Genomic DNA, 23,781 nt, shown 5'->3' with positions numbered 1-23,781 from the left:
CTCCCCCGCCTGCCCCGGCCGGTGGGGCCTCTGTTCTCCGCCTGCCCCCGACAGATGTATATGTTTTTGTCACCGAGCAAGTTTCCAAGAAGCTCGACAGGGGAAAGTCTGGAAAAGTTAATCCCCCTCGGCAGCTGTTGGCTTTGGGAGCCTTCGAGCGTCACCTTTGACACGCTCCCCCGTGCGAGGGGACCCGGGTGCCGCAAGCTGTCACCGCGCAGGAGGCGCGGGAGAGCCGCGCAGGGACGGGAGGGTGCGGACGGTGGCAGCGCGCACACACGCAAATAAAAAAATTAAAAAAAAAAAAAAGAAAAGAAAAAGAAAATAATAATAATAATAATAATAAAAAAAAAAACCAAACAAGAAAACCCTCTGTCCGGTCCGCTCCAGCGTACTGCGATCGCTGCCCCTGGCCGGGCCGCCCCGTCCGGGCCCCGGTGCCCGCGCGGTGTTTGCTGGCGTCAGGAGGGAGATTACGGCCGTTTCATGGTGTCATTATCTCGGATTTAAAAAGCACACACACGCAACGCAATTCAAACAAGCAAAGTTGCGTTTTAAGTCCGCTCCGACTATCTGCTGATCAAATAAAGACTTAAGGGCGGTAACGATTATTCTGTTAAATATATGGTACTTGACTGCACAAGCAGTAATTGATTAGCGCGCCGAAATGATCTCTCCGGCGCTCCCCTCTCCGCCGGCGGGGCGGAAGCCTCCGCGCGGGGAACACGGCCGGGCACCCCCGACGGCCGGGAACCGGGGCGGCGGGGCGGTGTGCCGGCCTCGCCTTCTTAGCCCCGGGCCGCTGCGAGCCCACTGGGGGGCCCGGGGCACCCTACGGCCGAGCCGGGCCCGGGCGCCGTCGAGGAACGGTGGCACCGCGGGTCCTGCGCTCCTGCGCGGTCCTCCGCACCGGCGGCTTTTGCGCACCAGGGCCGCTTCGTCGTGGGGATCCCCTCAAAGAGTGTGGGGGGGAAATATTTTAAAAAGAAAGATGCGTGTAGGGCTAGGAGGAGGTGGGTGCGAATCTACGGCCGCTCTTTTCTGAGATTAGAAATGGAATCCCGACAGGGGCTGGCACGTGTCCCCAAATTGTCTGGGGTTTGGTTTTATGGTCCTTTCTTGAAAAAAAAAAAAAAATGATGCTGTAATTCCTACAAACTCAAAGGAGTAACTTATATCCGCTGTGATGTTTGCTTTGGTAACTAATCGCCAAATGCGTGGAGATGAAATATTTGTAATTGAACTGTAAATTGTGTACAGATATTGATAATGAAGAAGCTGACAACGTTTCGATTAGATCCGTGACATCACCTCTCGTTGGCCTGGGAAACGATCACAGCCGTTCACCTCGGCCTCGAAATGCTCTCAATAATTTTGTTTTATTTTATCCTAAACATTTCCTGAGGTTATTAGTTAGGTTTCGGGTCTATTTTTTCTTCTTTCGCAGATACACCTTTCCTTACCTATCCCTCTCTGTAAGAAATGGAGACACAGTTAACGTTAAGATTACAAAAATTCAGAGAGATGTGGCAGCGTTTAGGGATGGGGGTGTGATTGGAGAGGTAGGAATTGTGCGGGATCTGAATGTATTTCTTAGCGCAAAATAAAATACGGAGGAGCTTCGTGCACCCAGGGAAAATGAACGGAGGTGAGTAGCCGATGTCTTTCGGAGACGCGGTTCAACGGCGCTCAGTTCTTGCAAATGTGTGTCTGTGCGTGTTAATTGCGGGAAATAATAAACCTGCTGTGGAAATTCTGAATGTATGGGGGAGAAAAGCTCAGGCACTTGCTTCCAGGGTCGTACACGCGACATTCTTAGCAGACACTTATCGTGATATTAAAAGTTTCCTGCGAGCCTGCCCGGTGTCTGGGGCTGGTTTTAGCTCACCGACCGCACACACACACAGACGTGCACACGCACACAAGCACACACGCACACGGCCGGTCCCGGACAGCAGCTCCCACGGAGAGCTCCCAGGGCACGGTGCCCGCGGGCACCCCACGGGAGACCGCGACGTACCGCGGTGCCTGGGCAAGAGGCAGCGGGGAGGCAGAGGGTGCCTCCCGCTCACCTCCGGGGTTTGCCACGGGCGGCTGCGGGGCGGGGGTGCGGGGCAGGGGGCATGAGCCCCACTCCCGCACCCCACGCGCCGGTCACATTTCGCCCCTGCAGGCGTTCTGCTGGGGGTGGCCAGGGCAGGAGCGGGGACAGGCCTGGCTCCGGCGGCACGGCGGCTCTCCCAGGCCCCTCCGCGCCCCCCGCGTCGGCCGCTGCTGCGGGACCTGGCGGTGCTTTGGGCTCCAAGCGCGGGCCAAGGGGTCCCGCTGCCTCCCGGAGCCGGTGCAGCCGTGAGTCCCCACGGGCTCCCGAGCAGTGCGCTCCCCGTCGCACCGAGGGAAACCTCCGCAGGCCCTGGCCATAAAGTTAGGGCAAGAGCTCCAGGAGAAATGACCCCAGGGTTTAATTCCACCTCGCTCCCGGGGTGGCTCTTGCCCTGGGACCGACCCCAGTCTCTGTTCCTGCGGTCCGAACCAGCCCCTCGGGACTGGTGGCCCGCCAGCAGCGAGCTCCTGGCTCTCACCAGGGAAAGAACCTGGGAGCTTTTGGCAGGGCGAAGGGAGGGTGACGGTCCCCCGTTACGGACCGCTGCACGCATCACGCCGGGGAGCTTTGGAGCGAGGCGGTGTGCCCTCTCTTTGCATCCCGCCGGCGGAGGCTTTGCCGGGGCGGGTGCTCCAGCGCTGTACCCTTCTCCGTGGGAAAGATCCCGGCTCCTGAGGTGAGCCTCATCGCGGCCGGAACCTGCTTGCTGGTCCCGCGCCTTTCCTGAGCGAGGGGGCCAGGCGGCTCCGCGGGGTGCCCGAGAGCTCCCGCGGGCCCCGACGGTGGAGCGGGGGGAAGCGGCGGCGGCCGGGCCGTGAGGCGGGGCGGCCTTTGTGCTCTGCCGGCCCGGTGCCTCCCGGCTGCGGCCCTGCGGCTCTCCCGTGGCGCGCCTCGGCCCGCCCCGTCCCTCCCGCCGTTCGGCGCCGCGCACACGCTGCACTCTGCCCGGCGTGGTTCGTTATTGTTAATGGGCGAACAATAGGCACATCTGCCCTTTCTTCCAGCATAAAGGCACCTTAGCTAACGAGGGGGGCTGGCGGGTGGGCTCGTTTTTTCTTTCTCCTCCTCCTCCTTTTCTTTCTTTTAGGGGAAAAAATAAAAGAAAACCAGCGGCACGTCCGGCTGCTGGGCGCCTCGGGGCATATGCTCGCCTTGCACCGCCTGGCACGGCCCCCGGGCCACTCGGGGTCCCCGGCGGGGGCGGGAATCGCATTGCCTGGTTGGACTCGGCAGGATCTCTGCCGGGGGGGAACAGGACAAGGACTTGGGGGGAACAAGAGCGGGAGGCGGAGGGGGGACCCCGGCTGGACTAGGGATGCAGCGCCGTGGGGCTCCCGGCGCCCGCCCCCATGCCAGGTAACGGGATGTGTCCCGGTAGGGCAGCGCAGAGGAGCGATCCCTAGGCCGGCGGGCTGTGAGAGCCGGCGGCTGCGGGACGACGGCGGAGGGTGCGGGGGTACACGGCGGGCGCGGCCCACGGGCGCCCCGGGGCAGGGCGGTCTCGCTCCCGGAAGCTCCCGGTGAAGCGAGGGCGAGGAGGCTCCGCGCTCACGGAAAACGCGAAGTCACCGAAGGGGCGGGGCGGGGCGGGCGGCCCTAATACCCGGGAGCCGCCCGCCGGGCGGAGGCGGAGTACGGGGCCGGCCCTTTGTGCCCGGCGGGGAGGCGAGGGGGGCGTTAGGGCCCGGGGCAGCGGCGCGGGGCAGCGGTGCCCCGCCAACTGTGGGCGCCGCCGCGCGGGGCTCGCCTCCTTAATAGGGGCGGTGACGTCACGGGGCGGGGGCGGCGCGGGCGGGGGCGGCGCGGGGGTGCCGCGCGCATGCGCCGGGCCGCCGGCCGCGCCGCTGCAGCAGCGGAGCGGTGTCCAAACGGCGGAGCGCAGAGAGAGCCATGGCTAGAGATGGCGAGGGACGCGGCCAGACACCCGCCGCGGCTGCGGAGCCTGGCCTGAGGGAGCGGGGGCCCTAGAACCGACCCGACAGCGTCATCCAACAACAGAAAAAAAAAAAAACCAACAAAAAACGAATAAATAAATTACCAAAACAAAATTTAAAAAAAAAAAAAAAAAAAAGGAAAAGCCACCAGCCCGGCAGCAGCAGCACCGCCACCAGCCCACAGCGCCCGCCCGCCGCCGCCGGCCCGCGGGAGGAACCGGCCCGCGGCCGCCGCGAAGAGCTCCGGGACGCCCCGCCGCCCACCAGATAGATGTGCGGTCCAGCCGCCCGCACGGCCGACGATGAACGCGCAGCTGGCGATGGAGAACATCGGCGATCTGCATGGGGTGAGCCATGAGCCGGTGCCCGCTGCCGCCGACCTGATGAGCGGCAGCCCCCACCACCGGAGCGCGGTGGCCCACCGCGGCAGCCACCTGCCGGCCCACCCGCGCTCCATGGGCATGGCGTCCATCCTCGACGGCGGCGACTACCACCACCACCACCGGCCGCCCGACCACGCGCTGACGGGCCCCCTGCACCCCACCATGACCATGGCCTGCGAGACACCCCCCGGCATGAGCATGAGCAGTACCTACACCACGTTAACCCCTCTGCAGCCTCTACCTCCCATCTCGACGGTCTCGGACAAGTTCCCTCACCACCACCACCACCATCACCACCACCACCACCCCCACCAGCGGATACCGGGCAACGTGAGCGGCAGCTTCACGCTCATGCGGGACGAGAGGGGTCTGGCGTCTATGAACAATCTCTACACCCCCTACCATAAGGATGTTACCGGCATGGGGCAAAGCCTCTCTCCGTTGTCTGGATCGGGCCTGGGGAGCATCCACAACTCCCAGCAAGGGCTGCCCCACTACGCTCACCCCAGTGCCACCATGCCCGCCGAGAAAATGCTCACCCCGAACGGATTTGAAGCCCACCACCCTGCCATGTTAGCCAGGCATGGCGACCAACACCTCACCCCCACCTCCGCTGGCATGGTGCCTATCAACGGGATCCCACACCACCCCCATGCCCACTTGAACGCCCAGAGCCACGGGCAGATCCTGGGCTCTGCCAGGGAGCAAAACCCTTCTGTAACTGGTTCGCAGGTCAACAGTGGAAGTAATTCAGGGCAAATGGAAGAAATCAATACCAAAGAAGTAGCTCAGAGGATCACCACCGAGCTCAAGCGGTACAGCATCCCCCAGGCTATCTTCGCCCAGAGGGTGCTGTGCCGCTCTCAAGGGACCCTCTCAGACCTGCTGAGGAACCCCAAGCCCTGGAGCAAGCTCAAATCCGGCCGGGAGACCTTCCGCAGGATGTGGAAGTGGCTCCAGGAGCCGGAGTTTCAGCGGATGTCTGCTCTGCGGCTGGCAGGTGAGCCCGCTGCGGAGCGCTCGGGGCAAGGCGGCGGCGGGGCTGGGGCCTGCCTGCCCCTGAAGAGCAGCCCCGACCCCCACCTCCGCTGCTCCGTTTCTCTCCTCTCCCCTCTCCTTCTCCCGGCTCCGTGCGCCGGCACCGTCCGGCTCCTCCGCGCCGCGCTCCCGGCCGCCAAACAAAGCCGAGCCGGGGCTCGGGCTGCGCACTGCGGTGCTCCGGCTCTCCCCGTTATCCCAGGCGGAGCGCACCCGCCAGGCTCGCCTGTCGCCGGCGGGACGGCGCCCAGCATGCCCGGTAACGGGGCTCCGCTGCCACCCGCACCGGCCGACCGCAGCGCTACCTTGAGCGGGTAGGGTGAGGCGGAAATACTTTAATTAGCGGCAGTCTGAGCGACCGGGACCGGTACTGCCCGGTACGGCGCACGGACGGGGTGCGGGGGAGAGGCAATGAGCTGCTGAGAGGAATCGGAGCGTCTGCTTTGTGCTGGTGGCGGCGGGCTCCGGTCGCAGCGCCCGGCGGGGCTCGGGCCGGTGGTATCCCGGCGTCCCGCTCGGGTTGGCTTAGGTGCGCTGGGATACGTTTTTTTTTTTAAAAAAAAAAACACAAACAAAAAACGCGTGAGTGGTGGCTAAGAAACGCTGTTGGCGAAAATCGTTAGATTTTTATTTTTTTTAATTGGTTGTAATTATCATTAGGCCGTGGAGTTTTGAGTTTCGCGTGGATGCCTCCGCAGGAGAGACGCAGTCAGTGTCGCGGCTCCCGTATTGTCTGCTCGGAAATTGCCGTCCCGTTCGGTACCCATTCTCCTCCGCCGCCTCCCCAAAACCGCCAGCCTGCGCTCCCGGTGCTGAGCCCGGGTTTAATATGCCGCGAGTGAGGGTTTGTTAATTAAGTGATAGGTCTCCATTAATTTGTCCCTGGAGAACGCGAGACAGTCAATCCGAGTTGGAGCCAGGGTCACTGATCCGTTTCACAGACAAAAATAAGGGAAGGGCCAAATCTTCCTTCTTTCAAACGCACAAACGGTCCTGAGCTTTCGTCTACCCACGACAGTGGGAATTTGGAACCGCTTCCCGACCGTGCGGGGGACCCGTGTGGGCCGCCGCCGTGCTCCTTGCCTGGTTTCAGCCAACCTCCTCGTTTCTGAAGGCTAAAGCAGTGCTAGGAAGGGCCCGTAGCAGGATCTCCCTCCCTGCTGGAGCCGGCCCTGCGGTGCACGCCGGCGGGAGGACGTTGCTCTCTTTGGCTTCCCTTCCTGCGGAGTCAGTTTCAAAGGTCTGAGCTCTCAGAAAATGCCCTTTCCGCCTTCCCTTCCTCGACAACCACCCCACCAGGAAAAAAAACCCATCTTGCTGGTGCTATCCAGGAGAGAAGAATGGAGTTTGTGTTTCCCATGTCCCCGTAACGATCGCTAAGGCGAACTTTCTTCGATTTGGAGCGTATTTTTACGACAATTCGGTCGACCTGAATCTCCGCTCATTTGCATAGATCAATACTGGAAACAACCCCTCGCTTCGGAGTCTGCTGGCATCCCCTCCCTGGCGCTGCCGGCCGGGAAGCTCTGCCAGCCCCGGCTGCAGGGTCGGGCAGGAGGGAGGCGGCGGCTCCCCGCGGCGCGGCCGCTTTCTGCCGCGCGACGGCCGCGCTCTGCCCAGCTGCCGGGGCCGGAGAGACCCATTGTTCGCTTCTGCCCTAAACCGCCCCTTCCTCCAGCCACCCCAGCGCTGCCCTCGCACAAACGGATCCCGGTAATCCCGTTAGAGAGACAAAGCCTCATTATTCCGCCTTCTCTTTCCGATGAAACCCGAAAGCTGGCACCTTGCGGAAACGGCCTCCCCAGGGCGAAACTGGGCTCGCCGCCCGGGGAGGCAAGGGGGGGTGGGCGGGCGGGCGGGCGGAGAGGGCTGCCTGTGCCCGAGCGTCTCCGCGTCCCGTGCAGCCGGGCGGCGCAGCGCAGGGCACCAGCGGGGCCGCGCAGGGCTCTCCCCGCGCTGCCGGGGGCTTCGCCCGGCGCGGCTCCGCCTGGGCGCCCGCAGCACGTGGTCATTTGCATATTGCTGCGTCCCAGCCAATGGGGGCGGCCCCCGGAGGGGCCCCGCCCCGCGCTGGTAGCGCGGCGCTGCGCGTCCCTCCGCGCTGCGCGTCCCGCACCGCAGGCAATCTGCTGTAAAAGCATAAACTATCGATTTTATTTTGTGCAGGTTTTAAATATGTGATGATCTTACTAAGTGGTAAAAATGTGCCCCGATTCATATTGATGTATGAACATCAATTCAAAATATCATAAATTACTGCCGCCGACGCAAATTAAATTTCGCGTCCAAATTAGAACTCACTACCGGGCGTTTAGAGAATTATCAGGTAGATAAATACCCAGAGCGGAGCCCTTGCCGCCTTCATTTCTTCCCTTTCTGCCTTCCTGCAGGCAGCGGCCGGGAGGCGGTGAGGGGGATGGAGTGTGCTTATTTTAGGCCTCACGGTCTTGCCCAGCACTCTGTCTTGAGTATTTGCCCCTTCCAGCCGTCCCTGGGGGTTTCCTACCTCCCAGATTACAGAAGCTCCGACAAATAGAGGAAAAATTGGCAGTTACATGGAAGCAGGATTGAGGTCTTGACACTTCCTGGGCTGTCTCTCGAAATGTAAGCAGAACTACTAATTGCAAAGCTGACCTCTTCCAGCCTCCATTTTATTCATCCCATCTTCCTTCTCCTCTCTGTTCTCTTTTCCTTTGTCTGTCCCCCTCCCGCTCCCCCTCTGTCACTGAATATTTATCTATTTGGCCGTTTCTCTGTTAGTTATTCTTTCCCCTCTCCCCTCGCCTTCACTGACATTTGGAAGGGCAGTGAAAAGCGATACCGAAAAAAATAAATACAATTCAAAGAAAACGTACAGCGTTTCTGCAGCCTGCTGGGATTTAAGGGCGAATTTATTTCAGGTTATTTTCGTACGCGTGGGGGAGATAGGAGGGGATAAAGAAGGCAAAATCTGACTCGTCTTGTTCAGGAAAAAATAATCTGCTTCAAGCCATTTGTTATTAGAAACGCACCTGCCCGAAGGCCGGTTGCTGGCCCCGCCGGGCGGGAGGGAAGCGCCCAAGGCAGAAAGGAGGCAAAGAAACGTTTCGGGAACGGGCGAGGAGGGTACAAGAGACCCCAGAAGCCCCTTTGGATCTACTTCAAGAGGGGTCCGGTTTGCCCAGGTGCGCCCTCTGAGCGAGTTCGTCCCGAAGTGGTCCCTCCGCGGCGGCCTCCCCATCGGGGTTCCCGAGCCCGTCCCGGGGCGGCGGGAGCCGGGCGAGGGGAGTGGGGGCCGAGGGCGAACCGCGCTCTCCCGCGGGGCTCAGACGGGGGGGGTCGTCAGTCCCTCCAGAGCTGCTCGATATTTGCGTGCGACCTGACTGTTATTTTTCTTAGTTGCATCTCTTTACTCCACTCCCCCCTTTCTTTCTCCCTCCAATGCGAATCCCGGCTAAGCTGAAGCCTTGGGAAGCCGGCGAGAAATTATCGCCAAATTAACTGTAAAGAAATCGATGCAGTAATCAGAGCGTTTTCCACATTAAATATGAAATCTAATGAACGCCGTTTGCACTTCTCGCCCCGCCGGCCGCCGCTGCCTGCGCCGGGCAAGGTCGATGCCGCCCCGGCCCCAGCAGCTCCCGGGCCCCGATTGCCTCATTAGGGCCTGTTTAATATTTACCCGCCGGGAGCTTTGCATAAACGTATTTGCATCAGGGAGGCGGAGGGCATCGACCGGGGGCTTCACCGCCGACACCCCGAGCGCGGCGCGGCCCCGGGGGAAAAGCCCTGCCCCTTCCCGCCCTACGGGCCGCCCGGGCGCCGCAGGGACGGGCATGGGCATGGGCCTGGCTCAGCGCACCGCCGGCGCTGATAGCGGCCGCTCCGCGGCTGCCGTCGCGGTGCTGGGGCCGAGGCGACGTGACCCGGCCCGGTCGGACGGGAGGGCGGAAGAGCGGCCCCCAGTCAGGCCCCGGCGCGATCGCGCCCCACCGCAGCGCCCATCGCGCCGCCGGGCGGGCGCTGGGAGTCGCGCTTGTTTGTCGGCCGTGTCCTTGCGGCGGGATTGATTTACAGCCGCTCGCCCATAGCCGCGTTTGCCCTTCGTTAATGTTTGCCCAGCGGGAGGAGGAGGAGCGGGGCCGGGCTGCCGCGACCCGCGTTCCTCCGCACCGCGCCCGCCCCGTGACAGTCCCCGCGGAGCCCCCGCCCCCGGTAGCACGACTCGGCCCGTGCTTGTTTGTTTGTTTGTTTGTTTGTTTGTTTTAATTACTTGCTGCGTGGCGGGGAGGCGCCAGGAGGCCGTCCCGCCTCCCACCCTCGCTGCCGTTCGGATGAAATAGCCTCAAAACGGGGCCGCTCCCGCCAGCGGGCACCCTCGGGGCCTCCCCGGTTGTGGGCACGATGCCGGCCTGGTCCGCCCCGTCTGCCCGCGCCGGCCGGCTGGAGCCACCGAGCCGTCCGCAGCCCTCACCCTTCGTGCCTCGGTTCCCGGGAGCTCTGCGCCATCTACTGACTGCCGGCGGGCGAAAACCGGCCTCGCCGGCTCGGGCATCCCGCCTGCAACGGGAAGCGACGGCTCCTGCGGACCGAGAGGCGGGGGCTCTGGCGAGCCCTGCGGGCCGGGGCGCATCCTGGCGGATGCCCTACGGCGGTGCCCGGGCTGTCTGCGTCCGCCGGTACCCCGCTCCGTCGGGCCGGGCGCGGTTTCAGCACCGCGGACAGCTGCCGCCGGCCCGGGCGGCCCCGCTGCCGTTGCGCGGTTCGCCGAGCCGCCCCGCGGCTGCCCACGCGCCGGCACTGAGCTGAAGCTCGTGCTTCGCCTCAGGCAGCCTTTCGTGTCCTCTGCGTAACAGAAGGAGCCCCGCAACCTTCACAGAAGGGACAAGTTCGTTTCGAGGGAGACCTAAGGTGACTCTTAAGCGCAGGAGCTTTTGCTGGTGACTTTAACCTGAAGACTACAGGCATCGAGGGGAGTTTTTCCTGCGGACCGGGCGGGGACCTAGTATGGATCACGTCGGGTACTTCCCTGGTCAAATCGAAAAATGTTGATTCGCATCCCAAAGATAAATCTATCCGGATAAATCGTATACTGACAGAGAAGCGACCGATGCTTACTGACTTGCTTTGGAAATGCAGCTTACTTGAGCAATTTTGCTTAAGAGGAAGTCAGGTTTATGATGCTGAAAGAGTACTTTATAGGCACAATTTATTAGCTCAACAGTAGTTTTGATTTTTTCCCGTTTTAGGGCGATAGGAAGTCTCAGCGGTAACATTTTATATACAGCCCAAATGGCAATCAAAACGCGATGAATTGCTGCTTCGCGGGAGCGCAAGCAGCGTCGCAAGCTGCTGCCGTCTGTGTAACGTCGGCGTTGGCTTGTGCAAGCACTTGCTGGTGGACCATTAGAAATGCTGCTCCTTCAAACAGCTAGAAGCGTTAAATCAGGTGGCACGGGGGACTCCTTAGCGACTTCGGTGCAGAAGCCGCAGTGAACCCGCTCGAAGGTGACTGATATTTTTAAGGTGCAGCAATACCGCGTACATTGCTACGCGCCTCCTAGACCTCTCGATAAGAAGTCACCCACAGGCGGTGCGAGTAGCGCAGGCAGATTTCCCACCGGTGCGAACCACCCCCCCCCCGCAGAGGCCGGCTGCCGCACTGCTGCCGTAATGCCCCCAAAACGGAGGAACTTCTTTATGTCATCACCGCTGTACTTCTCGTCCGTTCGAGACGTATCTCGCTGTTTAGAATATATTGGTGGAATTAACCGACGGCTAAAAAACGGGAGCAGGGGACGCGGAGACGGGCAGCAGGTCCTTAGGAAAGGAGTCCGGGAAACCGGCCAGGTTCTTAAATAAATCTGACGACCCTTCATGTACGAGTGAAGGTTTCGCAACGGATTGCGTCACTTCCACCGCTCAGAAACTCCATTTTCGGCGGTTGCAGCAGAGCCCCGGGCTGGGGCAGAAGAAAGGGGCAGAATAACGCGGCCTGACGCCAAGCCCTTTTCCCGAGCGCCTCGGGACCCCCCACGGTAGAGGTCTTTCCCGCTGCACCGTTCAAAGCAGTGCGGAGCTCCACCGCTGCCTGGGGCCGGCGGGCCCAGTGAGGTTCCACAGCAGTATGTGCCCGGTAAACCCGCGCAGGAGGCAGCGGAACGGTGCGGCGCGGGGCGGGGCTGCCGGTGCTCCCCGGCGGCGGGGAGCGCGGGGCGGGGCGGAGCGGGCGCCGCTCCCCAGGGGCGGTGCGAGGCGGTGCGGAGCAGGCGCTCCGAGCTTGGCGTCGCGGTGTGAAGCGGCACGGAGCGGAGCGAGGAGCTGTGAGGAGCGGCGCGGAGCGGACAGGTGCGGAGCGGGCCGCGCTGCCCGGCTGGGAGGTGCGAGGTGCGGAGCGGGCGGCGTTTCCTGGCGGAGCGGCAAGGAGCGGTGCGGAGCGGGCGGCGCTCCCTGGCTGGGTGGTGCGGAGCCGTGCGGTACAGAGCGGCGCGGACAGCGCGGGTGCGGGGCGGCGCGGAGCGGAGCGGAGCGTCCCCGCCTCCCCGGGCAGCGGCGGCGGCAGCGGCGAGGAGCGGGCGCCACCCAGGGGCCGGGGGCTGCCGGCGCCGCTGCGGCGGGGCGCGCGGGAGGGGCTCGCACGGGTAAACATCGATGTAGTCGCAAAAATCGTTCATTAAGGCAATTTAATCTTTGCTATTAAACGTCCTTTCAATTCGTCTCCGGTAGTTAAGATGCAGTTAAAGTGATTAAATTCTAATTACTTGTGCTGGACAAGGAAATATTTGTCACAGTAATATGGTTAACTGAAGACCCAGCTAAAGAAATCTAACGTTTGCTCTAAATAATACCGCAGGAAAATCAGGTGTTTTCCCCTGATTGATCCACTTAACAACATATTCTGTAATGGTGATGTCAGCTCGCTCAGGTGGTTACAGATCCATCAACACTGTAAGTTTGTGTAAACCCCAGAATCCCAAACTGTTGAGTCAGCGCTCCTTAGTCAGATTCACTTTATTATTCCAGGGGCAGCGAATTAAGGTCACGCATTTTAATACAGTGCACAGGAGTGAGCTGTTTACCATTCAGTCTCAGCTGGGATCTATGTGGTGGCAGGCTGATGTCATTCTGTGAGCTTCCCGCATAGGAACATACTTTCATCTCTTTTCATGGTATGAAACAACAAAAGAGGAGGATTCCCTGGGCTTGATGGCAGAGAAGTAAGATACAGCTCAAACGACCTCTGAGTAGATGGATACACCCGTGCTCTAAATAAGCATAAATACAAATCACTAAAGAGACAGTGCGAAACGCTGGACAATGCCAGGAGTAATACGAAATCATTTAGTGTGGGTTCAGACGTTTCAGAATAGCCCATAGTCTCTTCAGTTGAAAGAGGAAAATTTTGAGGAGCGACCAATGAAGTATCACCTGTGTAGACTATCATCCCTGATATGTTAATGGCCTTCTCCTCCTGTGGGCTGAAGCTTTTGGGATTGCTCTTTGCAGCATGGATGCTGTCTGCTAGCTGCCACGGCGGGGGCACATGGCCACCAGCTGCCCTGACTGCAGAGGGCTCGGTCTCATGCCTGAGGGCAGTGACAAGCAGGATGGGCAGCATGGGGCATCTCCAAATGGTGATGCCTTAGAGTGGATGGCACACAGCAGCTGTGGTTATTCATCCAGGCCAGACAGATTTGCTTGCTTTTGGTTCATGTGGTGAAGTCTGCCCGCAGGTAGGATGTGTTTTACAGGCCCCATATCTTGTTCTCATATTCCCTCAAATATGATGGTTTTGACAATTAGGAAAGATCCATCATCTGCGTGTCTCCCTGCACGCTCCAGAGGTGTTATTCACTTGATAAGGATGGAGCTTATCACACTTTATTGTGTGATAATACTATCATCACCATGAATTTACCATAAACTTTTGGCTACTTGCTTCCACTGAACTGTAGTAGCCAGTGTGATTAGGACTATCTCTGACGGCCAAAGTCCTTAAGCAGTTCCAACGTCCTATGGAAATCCTGCTGCCTTTTCCACCCAAAGGCAGAACCTCCTTCCGAAGCTTGTACCAATGAAGATGTTTCTCAGGGTCTTGGGCACAAATCGGACTGTAGCTGAGGCAGGTCCCAGCCTTTATACACCTGACACAGTAGAGATTAGAAAATACACGTAAGAAGAGAATTCTAAGAGGGTTTTATGTTCTAAGACATGTCCTATACGGGTAAGGTTGGGATAGCTAAAAGACTAGGCTTTGCAAGAGAGGGAAAATATGATAATCACAAAACTTTTGAGAGCTCTCTCAAGTCAATCTAAAATATATCTCCTCTCTCTCCTATTGCACATGCAGAAATGCAGACTCAGTGCTGAGTTTACCTTCTAATGTGAAGCAACCTCGGGCAAGTGCCTCCTTGGGCAAGACAGAGCCAAGGTCCTGTTAGCCCAGAATCCTGAGAAATCTCCAATCCTCTTTGTTACCCAAAATCAACATTTCAGCCATAAAATGGGTTCCTACAGACTCCTCCTGTCTGTAGTGTCCAGCTCAACCTTCTAGCCATGGTGCTAATTGGTGTCAAATAATGTGTCAGATGTGATGAAAATTAGCATGGTGTGAACCTGCTCATGGGGAGCTGAACCAAGACCAGCACCTCATCTCATACAGGGCACTCGATGGCCCATTGAGTAATAATGGCTTGTGGTCAGCAGTGACCTGGTCCAGAGCTGGAAATGTGACCTGTCACCTCAGGGTGGAAGGCCCCATATCCCATCGCTGGAGGCCAGCACATGGTCTCCTCTCTGTGTCAACCAGGCTCTGAATTCAGCATGGATGGAGATGTTATCGTGCGTGTGTCTCCCAGTTGCTGGTCTGGACCCGCTCTAGGTACAAATGGGAAAAAGGGCTCCCTGTAAGCGGAGACCCACTGTGTGCCTTGGCCTCCTTCTCCATGGCGTGAGAGGACTCACGCCAAGGCGCTGGCAGGACAGTGTGCTTCCCTTCCGACAGGAGCCGTAATGCTGTGCTGCTGCAGTGCACTTGGGCCACCACGCTCCCCTTGTGCTGCCCTGTGCCTCTTCTCCTCTTCCAGCCACTTTGTGCTGTCAAAACCCAGTTGTGGCCGATGCGTGTGCCTGTCCCGGAGCTATGGGAACTGCTGCTGGTGGCTGGTGTGGCCCTTTGGAGCACGTGGCCGCTGCCTCAGCGTGTCAGAGGTGTGTGTAAGGGCATGGCTCTTTTGGTGCCAGGTCTGGAACCCCCTGAATCCACCTTCTTCTTCCTCAGCATCTGCCACTTTTCCATCCTGTGTCTGAGAGTGCATGCTCAGTGATGGCAGTGTGGTGGACTGCCAGCTGAGCAATGCCTCTGGCAGTGGGAGTGGTCCTCAGCCTGCACAACTAGCCACAGGGCTTGGGGCAGGGTCTGCCCAAGTAGGATTTTTCCGTTGTTGTTCCCCCTGCTCTGGTGCCAATTTTCCAGAAAAGATGACAGAAAAACTTGTGGTGGTATTTTACTATGTGCCCAGAATAAAAACAAGTTTCTTAGGAGTATTACTGATTTCATTCTTTGCTTCAGGTTTTTAGAAAGGAAAATTAGTGTTTGCCACATACAGCAAGGCACACGTGTATGCACCAAGTGCTCCTGAAAATTGATTTATGGTAATCAGGGTTTTTTTCTTAGATTTTTAAAAAGAAATCCAGCCTCTAGAGATGACAGACTAGATCAAGCGTCAGGGTTAACACCTGAGCTTACCATAATCTTGACTTTTAGCCTGATAGAACGGTGTAGTTCACATCACAGGTGGGCAAAATATCCTCTTTGTTATCTCAACCTAAAGATGCAATTAGTGCGTTTTCACAGGGGACTCGATCCTGCTCACACCTCCGGCAGAGCAGGACTGATCCTGCCGTGCTGCGGGCCGCGGGCGCAGCCAGGCACTGCAAAAGAGCAGCAACAGACGGTGTGGCTGCAGTGGTGAGACCCCCCTTCTGCTCCACGCACAGGCAACCAGGCCTCGATGAGATGTAGAGACCTTACGAGGTTTGGCAAGTTAACTCAGCCAAATCCCTCAGGCGACTGAGAAGGAACAAAGGGAGACAAAAATAGATTGATGGACTGTATCAGGAGAATCGCAAGTGTCAAAAATATCTGCTGCTCAGGGCAGAGGAAGATGGAAGTGACTGGAAGAGGCCAGAGTTCAGCGGTGGATTTATAAGGCTCCTTCTGGCACTGATAATATTACATTGTCATATCTGCACGTGTGTTGCCAGAGTCAGAGTGACTCTTTCTTTATCCTCTGCTTTATTTTTTTCTTCCATTGATTTTTTAAAGGCTTTTTCAAAAGGCACCACAAGGAGCATTGCTCAGCCGGGGCAGCCCAGAAACAAAGAGCACATCTGGCTGCATGGGGGAGTGAGGGCAGCGTGCGAGGGCAGCGTGCGAGCAGGAGTGCCATGGGAGAGGGGTACACCTCTGGTGAGCACAGCACCTCGCAAAGCACCTGAATTCAGCTTCGGTGCTGCAGGAGAGGGTCTGCTCACAGCCCTCATGGGCAGGGGCATGGGAAGGATGTCAGTGCCAATTATTTTTATTACTTTCTGCTACGTAAAATAAAATTCTTATGAAGATGTGTGACAAACAGTTTTGAAAACAGGCTCCGGTGTTTTTCCAAAAAAGTGTTTCAGTTGGTGTCTCTGGAGCCTCTGACTTGAGTGGACACCCTCGCTGGCGTTAGAAGAGGACCCGGCCCAGGCTGCTTTGTGTGAGCGTGGGCTGAGCGCAGGCTGCTGTCACTGGGCTGGGCAGCCCCAATTTGTCAGCCCTCACAGTGTGAGCTGACCGGTCTCTGTGCCTACTCTGCATAGACTCTCACTTTGGAGCAGATATTATCCCATGGTGTACATTTGTTCTCTGGCAAGCTGGAAGCTACAATTTATTATTAAAATTGATTGGCTCCAGTGCAGGGAAAACGATCGTAAGGAAACCCTATTACAGTTTTTCATTATCACCATTATTTATTTTTAAGTGCTATTAATATTCCTGAGTCTGGACAAGGGAGAAGATGAAAGGTGGTATCCACCCTTGCTGCTCACAACCCGAGGCCTGGCAGTGCTGTCTGCAAGGGCTCCTTCAACAACTGAGCGTATCGGAAAGTTTTGCCCTCAATCTGCCTCTTGTGAATGCCAATGGGAGTAGAGCAGAAAAGGAACTAGCTTTTGCATTGCCTGAAGATGATGCAAATTTTGAACGTGTTCCTGGTCTCCCCCAGGTGGAAGAAGGCTCTGCGAGCAGTGCTGGGCAGGGCTAGGGCCAGTGCGGGGTCAGCAGGTGCCGGGGGTACGGGAGCATCCAGGGTCAAAGCTGGGCTGAGCTGGGCTGGGCGGCTCTGCTGGGGGCAGCGGATGCCTCCGTGTCACCTGTTGGGTCTGAGCTGTGTCCCACGAGGACTGAACTCATCGTGTGTGAGTCTTCCGTGTTGCAGATAATGTCTCAAATCGCAACTGAGTCAGTATCTCCCTCTCTCTGAACCAATATATAACTAATCCTTAATTCAAAATAGAACTCGGATGTGAGGACAAGATCTGTCTTGTTCTGTGGGCTAAACTAGAGCACCTAGTTCTTCACCTGTTCGCACCGGCTGTGGACCAAGCCTTAGGAAACCAACAATCCTGCGTGATAGCTTGTTAGAAGCTAAAATCTGCACTGGTCTGCAGGAGGAAGGGATGGCTCCTACCTTCTCCAGGGAGCAGCATGAGAACCTCAACGCTTGCTTTCTGATGGGCTTGACTGAAATGAAGTTTTATTTGCAAAATATTGTCTTATTTTTTGTCATAGACTGGAGAAAATTATTTTTTTTCTCCCCAGCAATCAACACTTTTTTCTTACCCCTGTGATGTTACTTGAAGTAATTATGAGGTCTCAGATACAACTGAAGTTCAGGAACAAGGCGTGTTGTAATTCTTGGGATGTTTTCTAAGGAAATAGTTACTCAGGAATATTAAATTTCAGGAGATGAGCACAAGCTCAGGAAGACAATGTGTTAAGCAAGTTAGTTTCATAGTATGTGGTTGTTTTTTTGTTATTCTATATGATTTCAGAGAACTCATGTACTAGGTTGTGATTGAAACCCTAGAGGTTTACACCGCTAATTGAACAGCTTTGTATCATCTACTGCTGTGACTGTCATTTGTGATGTGATGGTTGCTGCTGAAGCATTGTGTGGTGCTGCCTTGGATCACCTGGTCTGCAGAGTTAGGATTCTGTGATAAGCAATGCTCTGGACGCTGTATCTATGTGAAAGCTGAAATTTGTGTAGTCTTTGAAAAAGGAAGGTGTAAAGCAGCGTGAGCAGAAATGAAGTGCTGGGCAAACACTATCTGGGTTTGGTTTGTGTCCTTTTGTGCACGAGCCCATTAGCAGGGGCAGAGCCGGAGCTGGAGGCTGAGGTTGTTACGGAGCCGAGCTTCTGTGGCTGCTTGCGCAGGAACTTCTGATCGTCGAATGGTTAGACCTGTGTAAAAGATTGAGATTCTGTCAATATCTTCCTTGCTCCTCATTCCCTGTTTGTCAGTAAATAATGAACTATACTTGCAAAAGCATTTTTAAGCCTTCAGTTATCAATGTTTGCTTTTCATGGTGATGCAGAATTATTTTGGTGGGCACTGATCCCCACAGTGAATTCAGCAGCTTGACTTCAGTGAGGACTTGGTTGCATGAGGAAGCCTGTTTTTCAGCCCAGAAGCTCCACGTTTTAGAGGTCAGGATGTAACTTCAAAGCACTCTTCAAAGGTTTTCAGATAAAAATAACTTTAGAAGATATGAGTTTGGCATCCCAGTCCATTTGATCGCAGTGTCATTGCTTATGAAAGAACGTGTAGCTGGAATATATATTGTTAGGGAGGTCTTCAAAAGCTTCTTCTCAGAGGGGCTGAGAGGCCAGTGTCTCAGTCCCTGCCCGCCTGGGCCAGCAGAAGGTGCCTTTGCGTCTCCTCAGTCTTGCTGTCTGATCTGTGCAGTTGCTGTTTCTCTAAGTACAAAAGGTGGATGACTATTTTTATACCTCCCTTGAGCAATTAAACCCTCGTGCCAAGGCTGGCTCTCAGTAGCAATAAAGATGTAGGAAGGACCTTTGCAAAGTAATTTGCTGTTTTCCTTCCAATAACCATGGAATAGGTGGAGACACTGCACAAAATCCTTCCTGTAATCAGCGCTCATCTCCACTGAAATCAGGACTAGACAGGCACAGAGACAGAACATCCATATTACCTTCAGAAATACATCTCTAAATCAGCATTAAAGGACATTGTTAGCGCAAAAAAGGGGAAACAGGCAACTCCAGACTCTTTTGAAGAGTTGAGACAGAGCAATCTGTCCTCCTAAGGAAACCTTTTATCCTAGCGAAACGCTAACAAAGATGAGCTGGCAGATAGTCAAAAGTTGGCGGGGGGATCCGAGAGTCGCCCTCCCAGCCCCCTTGGATCCTGCCTGGCGGGTGATCTGCAAGGCAGATTTCAACTTGCAAGCATCCTTTAATAATGTAGAGCAAAATCACGTTCTGAAAAGAAGAGATGTCAGATGAAATAAGGTGAAATTCTATAAGGAAGATTTACTATACCATTGTTCTGCATGTCAAAACGTGGTTTATTTTCTTCAGAATACATAATCATCCGGCCTGTAAGACTCTAGTAGCATCCTGGTTTCTCCTAATTCCTTATTTCTCAGCCAAAAAAAACCCTAGAGAAGTGAATTGACAACAAATAATGACAGTAAAAAAGACTGGCAAGGTTGACTTTAGAGCTCAGTGAATTTCCACTCTGCCTCGTAGGGATTTTACATAGTTAAATTCTCAGTGCTAATGGGCTTTGTCAAAGTGTAAATGCTCAATAATAGTATTTGCTGAGTTTTAACAGACAATGATAAAGGTATTTTCTAATTTCTAGTCCTTATATTTTTATAGTCTATAACAAGTTAAAAAATTAAATTGACGTGTCACATATCCTCTCCAAATTTGGAAGCTGATATAAACACTCCTTTTTCCCTAGTCTACCCTGTACTGCATGCCCCCGGACTCCTCTGCCAGCCCTCTCTAACTGTCCTCCCCTTTCTTGCAGCGTGCAAGAGGAAAGAACAAGAGCATGGGAAGGATAGAGGGAACACACCCAAAAAGCCTCGGTTGGTCTTCACAGATGTGCAGCGTCGAACTCTACATGCAATATTCAAGGAAAATAAGCGTCCGTCCAAAGAATTACAAATCACCATTTCCCAGCAGCTTGGGTTGGAGCTGAGCACCGTCAGCAACTTTTTCATGAATGCACGGAGGAGGAGTCTGGATAAGTGGCAAGACGAGGGCAGCTCCAATTCAGGCAACTCATCTTCTTCATCAAGCACTTGTACCAAAGCATGAAGGAATAACCACGAACTAAACCTCGGTGGAAAAGCTTTAAAAATAAATAAATAAATAACTAAAGACAGACCAGGACCTCAAGATAGCAGGTTTATACTTAGAACTATTTGAAAAAAATGTTATTTATAAGTCCAAAGAAACCAAAGACTTATTTCACCTGCATTATGACTTTGTTCTAAGACACACACTTTAGTAGGATGACGACTTGCAAAAAATAGAGAGAGAGAAGAGAGCAAAACGGAAGGAATGAAACAGAAGGCAAGGAGAAGAGGAACAGACCACTGGTCTTACACCTTCGCCCATGATCATCTTCACCGTACTTGGCTGTTTAGTGGTTTGGAGCATAGTGATTTCTTGTCATTGAACGGACATCTCTTCAGATATGGCTCTTCATTTCCACAGCAATTGCCATGAAGGTGTATGGTGTATCCGTATTGCGTACACGCCGGTGGTTAGGGACTTAGTCAGGGCTGGTCTTCAGAGAGGGTCGTGCCATGGCACGACTGACAAAGCGTGGAGTCGTCTGAATTCGTTGGAACGGTAGTGTGATTTTTTGCTGTTTCATGGTTTGAACTTAACCCGTGCAACGCCTGGAAACAAGTTCAAACTAGGCAAAGAAATTTTGAATGGTACCTAAACCAGTGCATTCTCTTTGTTTGTTAAGGAATGTTCAGATTTAAAAAAGGAAAACTATTCCATCCATAAAAAAAATCGACTAGCTACCAAAGAACACATTTAATAATTATATTGCAGGTATTTTATTGCAATGATTTTAATATTCCAAAGCTATTTTTACACAAAATACTATGTAGAGTTATAGGTATAAACTAATCTAACTGTATAACACATAAAACTTGTAATCAAGACTGTTATTTGCAATTAGTAAACCACATTATCGTTTCTTTCCATGATTGGCAAGAAAGAATGTCACCCGAGGAGCTGGCAGCCCCTGCCAGAGCACAGGTACTGAGATGGGGATGCTGCTTCCGTGGAAGTCAGTCCACCTCGTTGTCGCCGACTTCAGCGGGAGCAGAAAAGGGGCTGTTAGAGGCAGGTGTGAGGTAGTGCGGTTGCTATCGTGCGTGCATCCCTTCCTTACGCCCTCCCGGGCCAACGGTGCCGGAGGCCGGTTGAGCAGCGCTCTCAGCAAACCGCGCGCTCTGTAACTGCAGCTCCGCTCTGCCATCGAGCCTGCCAACAGCAGACCTGAGGCTTTGCATGCAAAAAAGAAAAGAACGGCGAAATGTAAACCCACAGGGCTCAGCGTCTGATCAATACTCATTGACATTAGCGAGCTTTTTTTTACCTATTGACTTTACTAGGCGAAGGAATAGCACTAGCTGTGAAGGCTCGTGGTCTTTTCCTATTGAAAACAGTGGTACGACATCGGTTAGTGTTGGTGGGAAGAGCTCCGCAAGAGGTGCTCCGGTAGTGCTTTTGGGAGGTTGAATCATGGTGCCTCTGAAGTCAATAGCAAAATTCTCATGACACTGAGATACAGCCTGATGTTTTGTGGCTTCGTATCTGTGCGTAGCAGGCTGAGCTTTTGTCCTGTGCATTCTTTCTTGCTCATCTATTAATCAGGATAATGCATGAAATAGTTTAAAGTTTGTAGCTGAAAAGCTTTAATTGCTCTGTTGCTAACAGACCCGTAGAAGGGAAATCATCCCATTCCTACTCTGACAAAATTAAAAAGAAAAGCGTGCAACATCTGCATAGTAAATTTTAGCGTAAGGGGAAAATAGACTTTAAAAACCATACATGTGCCTGTTAGATTTCTAACTGGTGTTTCAAATCACTGTAGTAATTCTACTAGGTATATTAAATTCCAAAGTAACTAAATATGCAGGTATAGGCCCAATGCAAGGATTAGAAATAGGTACTCTTACTTACACCTTTTTAAAAAAAAAAAAAAGAGAGAAGGAAAATTCAAGGTAAACTAGAATCCAACCACCATCAGCAATAGCAGGTACTGTTTTTTGGGATGAAGCCCACTCAAAATACTAGTGACACCAAAGTTAAGCAACTTTGTAGCACCAGTTATTTCCCAAGAGGACAGGGTCTAGTCAAGGTTCAGGGTATACAGTTAATTTCCAGTAAGTGTTTAGAATACAACTGAAATATCTCTTTATTAAAATAAAGTCAAATAAACCCAAGATTTTTGGCACGGAATATTTCTCCACATTTTCCTACGTTAAACCCACTTTAAGACTGACAAAGCAATTGTCTATGAAAATGTAATATAATCCATGAGTTTTTCGAGTCTCTAGCTTACCTTAAATTTTAGTGAGCTTTCTTTTGAAGTGTTCCATCCCCACAGAGGCATAATTGACATGGAAACATTAATAAGCTCATGTATAAAGTATCTTAGGATTGCAGTCACATTAGCATAAGGTTAATAAAGGACAGTGATAACTAACATTTTAGTTTTTTCCAGCAAAACACTGCTTTGTAACGTACCTATAGTTTAGAAAATAAAGCCTTATTTATTTAAAACTTGAGAATTTAAAAATGCAGGGAAATTCAAAGTACATTGCCGCATTTTTTAGTATTTCCATTGTATTGTCTTTAGAGACTACTTGCTGAAACCAAAGAGAACTTTCATACCAGCATTAAATTTGCACCCAATATGCAATTTCAGGATCTCCGACACACACACATGCAAGCCCCTGAATAGGTCCTGTGTATATATATACTCACACACGTTTTCATGGGGTATATGTACTTATACATGTGCACACATACATCCACACACACTAAAACTGATGCACAAGTTATAGATCTTAAGTGTTTTGGTTTTTGACATGTCTGTTTGAGTATATATGAGCCTTTTTTTTTTATAAGCCATTAGGAACAAAACCACTCTTTCCATAAGCAATATGCGCCTCATACTCTGAACAGGCAAAGAACACACTTTTCTTTAATTCCTTTCGAACATGAAGCAAATAACTATGGAACCGCTCATTCTTCCTGTAAAGCTGTTTGACCTCTGAGCAGACTGCCCCGGCCGCACCGGCTGAAGCACGGAGAGGTTGCTCGGTGCTCCCCGGCTCGGATCGTTGCCGTTCCTTAGCAAGGCGTCCTTAAAGGGGAGCTTTTTCCTAATGCTGCGCTTAACGCTAGGCAGGAAAGCCTGTCTCCGTCTATTAGTGTTAGTCTCTTGGTTCACTTCATTCCTGACAAAATGGAAATTTGTTTCAAATTCAGCAAAAGAACCTAAAAGTCTGCCAGGAAAGGTTAGGAGAGGGAGCAGAACCAGAAACAATCTGGAAGCATCAGGAGACAGGGCTTCTGCCAAAGGCGACTCTGCGGCGAGGGGGCGTTAGGAACTCGCGTTCGGCTCGTCGGCTGTATCCCAACCTGACCGCAGAGACCCGCGAGGGGAGGCTGGCCAAGAGGTGAACTGTCCGCATCCATCCCCATTGTAAATGGCATTATTAGCTTTCCAGGCAAAAAAAAAAATACTCAGACCGACCCGTAGCACTATGTGAGCCCCCGCCTGGCTTTCCAGGGCCTCCGCCTCCTCTCCTTACTCAGGTAACGCAAACCCAACAAAAGCGAGCGAGCCAGCAACGGGGCGTTCACTTGAGAACGTGCTCCTGCTCCAACCGATGCTAGAGGCAAAACCCCGAGTGGCCGAAGTGGCTGGGGCTGCCCCTGGGGTCCCGGCACGGGCCCAGCGCCAGGGCTGCCCGTGGGCACCGCTCTTCTCCTGAGAGGGATTTCGGGATGAGGCCGCGGTGGCAGCGGGCGCTGCCCGGGGGCTGCCACTGGCTGGGGGGGCTCAGAAACACCCCTGAGCTTATACCAAAGAGTCTTAGGACACCTCTCCTCACCTGAGTTGTAAACAAGTCATTTTTACCCTGAAAAACGGTCCTTCTTTCTACTACTCTTCCTCCTCTCCTCCTCCTCTTCCTCCTCCTTTGTACATAAGGATGAAAACT

At 54.2% G+C, this 23,781-nt stretch overlaps 1 protein-coding gene across 1 annotated transcript; it reads left to right on the top strand.

The window, feature by feature from the left end:
* Positions 1-4,340: 4,340 nt before the first annotated feature.
* Positions 4,341-19,837, top strand: ONECUT1 (one cut homeobox 1). Its single transcript, XM_086620432.1, has 2 exons — positions 4,341-5,421; positions 19,545-19,837. Exons 1-2 carry the CDS (start codon positions 4,341-4,343, stop codon positions 19,835-19,837), a joined length of 1,374 nt encoding a protein of 457 aa, XP_086476558.1.
* The last annotated feature ends 3,944 nt before the right edge of the window (positions 19,838-23,781 follow it).

Source organism: Tauraco erythrolophus, chromosome 14 (assembly GCF_009769465.1).
Source record: "Tauraco erythrolophus isolate bTauEry1 chromosome 14, bTauEry1.pri, whole genome shotgun sequence".
In the NCBI taxonomy this organism is placed as follows: Eukaryota; Metazoa; Chordata; class Aves; order Musophagiformes; family Musophagidae; genus Tauraco; species Tauraco erythrolophus.
The sequence above is the reverse complement of the archived record's forward strand: the minus strand, read 5'-3'. Positions and strand labels throughout refer to the sequence as shown.

What these genes read in the sequence shown, in the direction of transcription:
- ONECUT1 (XM_086620432.1), top strand. Translation starts at nt 4,341, where the DNA reads ATGAACGCGCAGCTGGCGATGGAGAACATCGGCGATCTGCATGGGGTG. An exon ending in GTCTGCTCTGCGGCTGGCAG is followed by an intron (nt 5,422 to 19,544) that starts GTGAGCCCGCTG and finishes CCTTTCTTGCAG; the next exon opens with CGTGCAAGAGGAAAGAACAA.